Source organism: Medicago sativa, chromosome 1 (genome assembly GCF_051527215.1).
Source record: "Medicago sativa cultivar Bolivia chromosome 1, Bolivia_mono, whole genome shotgun sequence".
NCBI lineage: Eukaryota > Viridiplantae > Streptophyta > Magnoliopsida > Fabales > Fabaceae > Medicago > Medicago sativa.
This window is the reverse complement of record NC_140749.1, coordinates 53,317,873-53,323,872: the sequence shown is the minus strand read 5'-3', so window position 1 is coordinate 53,323,872 and position 6,000 is coordinate 53,317,873. Positions and strand designations below refer to the sequence as shown.

At 30.3% G+C, this 6,000-nt stretch overlaps 1 protein-coding gene across 1 annotated transcript; it reads left to right on the top strand.

Annotated features, from left to right (window-relative positions):
- Positions 1 to 694: 694 nt before the first annotated feature.
- MS2 (Jojoba acyl CoA reductase-related male sterility protein) lies at positions 695 to 5,221 on the top strand. Its single transcript, XM_085721156.1, has 9 exons — positions 695 to 1,693; positions 2,113 to 2,216; positions 2,335 to 2,534; positions 2,639 to 2,739; positions 2,855 to 3,065; positions 3,409 to 3,570; positions 3,658 to 3,739; positions 3,993 to 4,390; positions 4,858 to 5,221. Exons 1-9 carry the CDS (start codon positions 1,273 to 1,275, stop codon positions 5,024 to 5,026), a joined length of 1,848 nt encoding a protein of 615 aa, XP_085577282.1. The 5' UTR covers positions 695 to 1,272; the 3' UTR covers positions 5,027 to 5,221.
- Positions 5,222 to 6,000: the final 779 nt, after the last annotated feature.

The following is a 6,000-nucleotide window of genomic DNA, read 5'->3' as shown; positions in this document are numbered from 1 at the left end:
AATGTTATATTTTGAATGACAGATATTGCTTTACTCTCTAAAAAAACTATTACTTTACTATGTTTTTGTAACATTAATAAAAAAATTGTAATTTGATATCCAAAAATTGTTTTAAATTAAATCACATTAAATTGGATTGGATCGATTTTTGTTAAATAGTTTACAAAAATAAACCAAATTGCTTGTAAATTTAACTTTAGATTGCATGAGTTTTAGTCTCAAAACCGATTAAACCTTACAACCACGAATACCCAAATTTCATTGCCATGTAATAATTTTCTTTTGAGAATAATGTCATTAGATTTTTCTTTTTAGATAATATGGAGTTAATTTATAGATTTCATCATTTGGATAAAGATCCACGGCTCGTATTTTGACTTCATCAAATCAATTTAAGATTCGATCTTCATCTAACGAATAAAATTTGTGACTGTGTCTCCGTAATTTGGAATTTAACTTGCTTGATTTAACTTTTGGCTTAAATGATTAGTCTAATGGTCTTATTAAACATATCTCATTCCCTTGATTTGAAATCATTTTCTTATATATTCTATATTTTTTCTTTTACAAGATACCTCCTCAAACAACCCAACTAGCCAATTTAGGTTAACTTAATGTCATTCATGCAAATGTGACATACTTATTATTTACGCAAGTGTAATATATTATCCTTATATCTTCAATTTTTTAGTTCAATCACCTAAGTATTTTTACCCCTTTTGATAAATAACAAATTATCATTGATATTTTCTAGTTGGCTATAGCCTTCATCTATGGTGGCTAAATTTAACCACAACCATCGTCACACAACCTTTTCTTCCCCTAAATTTCTACCAAAAGAATACATTAATGCAACATACAAAAATAACACTAACCATAAAATAATAATGAAACAATAGAAGAAAAGAAAGCTCCCAATATCTTAGCTTGTATGAGAGGTGTGACAATTAGGCAGAAAGAGTGCTTATGAGAAATTCACTCACACTTCATAAAAAAATTATTATAAATACCTAACACTCATCTCATTCATCCTTAAATCCACCAAACCATTCTTTCTTTTATCATTCATACACATTCTCTTTGAACCAAACAAAACTTATAGAGTTGAGTTTGTTTACTTGTTATTTTTTAAAAAAATTTCTTTATTATTTCATAAAGAAAATTAGCAAGGTTACAAGTCAACTAATTTTAACTTCATCATCACAACCTTTAACACCCTTTTCTTTTCACTTGCTTTGATTTTCTCTCAAATTATTTTCCCTTGCTTAAGTCATGGGAATCTTGTCCATAAGTCATTCCACAAATTTACTTTCTAAAATAATAAAAGTACCTCAAAACAATGATTGTTATATTCCTACAAGGAGAAAGACTACAAAAAATGTTGTTGTGTTTTGTCATCAAGGTGGAGGTGGAAATGTGATAAAATCTTCTAACTTGTCTTCTGTTTTGACTGAAATATCATCATCATTGGTTAGTTCAGATCATGCTGCAACAACATTAATGGATGCTGGAAATTTGGTTTTGTCACAAAATGGTAAAAATCAGACAGATATTGTGGTTAAGGATATTGTCCCTTATGGTGGACCAACAACTACTACTACATTAATTGGACTTGATGATGGAATTGGAATTGCCAAATTTCTTAGAGGGAAGAAATTTTTTGTTACTGGAGCAACTGGATTTCTTGCAAAAGGTAATCTAATCTTACCTAAATATTCTATGATAATTTGTAATATGTAATACTTCTTAACTTTTAAAAAAATTCTTTAAATGTTGGTTCACTTGTTACATATTATAAAAAAAATAACCATGATTTTCATTAATTTAGAGTTTAAATTTTTGATATTTTTTTAGAAACACAGAAGCTATTGTGTTTACTATTATGAAAATCATGGTTACAAGCAACTCAAATTGGATATTTTTCAATAAGTTAGAATTTTACTTTTATATATTTTTTTAGAGTTTAACATTTTGATATTTTTTTAGAAATATAGAAGCTATTTTTATTTTTTTTTATTTTATACAAATGTGATTTTTCTTTTTTTTAAAAATAGTAATTTTTTCAATATAATGAGAAGATTTTATAATGACATTTGATTATTATTAATCCAGTTCTTATTGAGAAGATTCTAAGGACAGAACCTGATGTGGGAAAAATGTATCTATTGATCAAGGCCAAGAATAAGCAAGCTGCAATGGAGAGATTGCAGAATGAAGTATTTTAATTTTCTTGTTATTTTTTTTATTTTTTTTGTATTTATCAAAGTTCATGGCTTCACTTACTTTACTTACTAGCTTATTATCTCATTAAAATTTCAATTGTATGTTTTATAGATCATAAATACAGAACTTTTCAGATGCCTTAGACAAATCCATGGAAAATCATACCAAGCCTTTATGTTGAGCAAGCTAGTTCCTATTGTTGGAGATATTTGTGAAACTAATCTTGGATTAGATGAAGATTTATCTCATGTTATTGCTGATGAGGTTGATGTTATTGTAAATTCAGCAGCTAATACAACTTTTGATGAAAGGTAAAATTTTACTTATCCATAAAATGATGAATTCTCATGTTTTGCTTTTGAGTTACATTTAGTATAATCATCTTGACTAGTTTTTTTTTTTTTTTTCTTTTCAGATATGATACTGCAATCGACATAAACACTCGAGGGCCATGTCGCCTTATGGCGATCGCGAAAAAGTGCAAGAAACTTAAGCTCTTTCTTCATGTTTCAACAGGTAAAATAATAACACTATAGTAAAAATGGATTAAAAAAGTTAAATCCATGTGATAAGTATATATGACTTCACATTATTTACCAAAAATAACAAAAGTTTTGTTTGTAATTTGTAGCTTATGTCAATGGACAAAGGCAAGGTAGAATAATGGAAAGACCATTTAGTATTGGTGATTGCATAGCAAGAGAGAAACTTATACCAGGGGTGCCACCAAAATACATTCCTACTTTGGACATTGAAAATGAAATAAATATGATTTTGAAGAACAAGGGTAACATTGAAGACAATTTACTAGCTCAAAAGATGAAGGAGATGGGTCTAGAGAGGTATTTTTAGTGACGCTATGTTTTACATGACTCACTAAAATTAATCACTTTATTTCCACAAATTCTAGAATAATCTTAATTTGATCTTACTTGACTAACATCCGTGAGCCTAAATTTGAATCCTGGTTGTATCATTCATCAGTAAGACTTTACTTACCTTCTGATCGAATTATGAATTACGAGAGCTCCATTTACCTGAAAATCAGATAGTTAAAACTAAAAAAATAAACTCAAATAATATATCTATATTTGTTTTGTCGAATCTAACGTATATATTTATCCATCAATTAAGTGAATATTCTTAAAACTCACAAGCTTAATTTGATTTGATTTTTCTATATAGGGCTAGAAGATATGGATGGCAAGATACCTATGTGTTCACAAAGGCAATGGGAGAAATGATGATTGACAAATTGAGGGAAGATATTCCAGTTGTTGTAATTAGGCCAAGTGTTATTGAAAGCACTTTAAATGAACCATTTCCTGGGTGGATGGAAGGAAATAGGTGAGTCACAAACTTTTTCTTATAAGGAAAAAAACCTAATTTGTGTGATAGAACTAAACATTTTTTTCTTCTTCTTGGAACTACTAGGATGATGGATCCAATAGTTCTTTGCTATGGTAAAGGACAACTAACAGGTTTCTTGGTTGATCCTAATGGAGTCCTTGATGTGGTAAGTGACACTATATCAGTTCGTTTCACATAATTCTATGAAATTCGGATACTTCTAAGATACATAACCAAACATTTCCTAGGAGTAACATCGATACTTCCCCATTTCGATGTATCCGAACTTCAAATGTATCCGAACTTCATAGACCATATAGTCATAAGTTAAATAGGTTAATTAAGCGAGTAATTCTCGCACTTTTTTTCGTGGTGAAATAATTCTCACACTAAGATGACATTACTTGCTCTGAATATAGGTACCAGCTGACATGGTTGTTAATGCAACCCTAGCAGCAATGGCAAAACATGGAACAACACAAAAACGAGATATCAATGTGTACCAAATTGCTTCATCTGTGGTTAACCCTTTAGTCTTCCAAGACCTTACAAGGCTTCTCTACGAACATTACACTTCATCACCATGCATTGACTCAAAGGGAAATCCAATTCAAGTTCCAATCATGAAGTTGTTTAGCTCATCAGAAGAATTCTCTGGTCACCTATGGAGAGATGCTATTCAGAAAAGTGGTTTGACAGCAATGGCATCCTCAAATGGGAAGATGTATCAAAAACTTGAAAACATTTGTAGAAAATTAGTGGAGCAAGCAAAGTACTTGGCCAAAATTTATGAACCATACACATTTTATGGTGGAAGGTTTGTTATTCATTTAACTTCAGTCTTCAATTAATGAAAGTCAGAACCACCTAAGAGTTAGTGACTATGAAGCACGGACACTCCTCGTATTAGGGGGAGCAGATCTGCTCCAGTGACTAGAGAGTCCTGTGGGATCTCAGCCACTCATTTTATTTCACTAGATTCTATGAAGATCGTTAAAAAGCAATTTAATGGCTGAGATTGTCACTGGACAGAATCCTTACCCTCGTATTAGGCGTGTCCCGGTGTCGGACAAGTCACGACACCGACACTTGTAATTACATTGAATTATGTAATTTTTTCAAATTATATGCTGTGTCGGCGTGTCAGTGTCCGTGTCCGTATCCGTGATAGTGAGGCTTAAAGTAAACTTAGAGAGGGGAGGAACTTTTCCCACCCTCAAAAAAGAAACTATTAAACTTCATATGAATGAGTTACTAATTTAGAAACAAATAAATGTGATGCAGGTTTGACAACAGTAATACACAAAGATTGATAGAAATGATGTCTGAAGAAGAAAAGAAAGAGTTTAGATTTGATGTAAAGAGCATAGATTGGAAAGATTATATCACTAATGTTCATATTCCAGGTCTAAGGAGATATGTGATGAAGGGAAGAGGAATGAGCAATCAGTGACTCACATCTTATGTGTGATATGTAATCATTAGTTAGTAGTCCTATCTATGATGCAACAAATTGTAATAGATTATATATACTTCTTTCCTTGAACCCTTTAGAGTGTGATAACAATTACTAGTCTACTATGGTATCCTTCATTATCCATGATGTAATTTTATAATGATAAAAATAATGATAATCAAATTTCTGTAATCTAGTACTCCTCCAAGGTTTTACTTATATACATGTTCTTTAGTTGGTGACTGAAGGAATATAACTTTTTAGAGTTAAATATGTTTTTTTGTCATAATTCCAACGAACAAGGACTTAATTTAGAATTTAGTTCAGAGGTAAGTAAAAGTTAAAATTAATTATATCTTTATTACCTTAAAATATCTCTTATTCAAGTTTAGTTCCAACCTATTTTCAAAAATGATTCCGAAGTCACCAATGGTGTTATCCACAATTCAATCAATGATGCTTCAAAATTTGGCTCCGACATTAACAATGTTAAGAATTTTACCTATGTTAATTCACACTTTGTTGCAAAGTTTATTTGTGACAAGCAAATTCAGTTGTTTATATTAGTAAGGGCGACCAATTTTTGGACTAATCACTGGTTTTTTTTTTTTCTTTCTCTTATATTTCTCCTCTTTACCAATGATATTCTTATTTATGAAATGAGTTGAGTTTACTTTGGTCAATTATTTGTTTGAGTGATCAAATCAAGTTAAATGCATGATATGAGACATAAACATATAATCAAATATGATCAAGTAGACATAAACATGATATGAGATACACTAATATACTTAATTATGCATGTTCATCATAAAGTAGTTCACATAGTCATAAACTAATAATAACACAAATTGATTCATATTCACATTTAATATTTTCACAAGTATTGCAATTAAATGATTCTTATACTGCAGACACATGACACGCAAACCTTCATATGCCACTTCTTATGAGGTGAGGTACTAAACTGA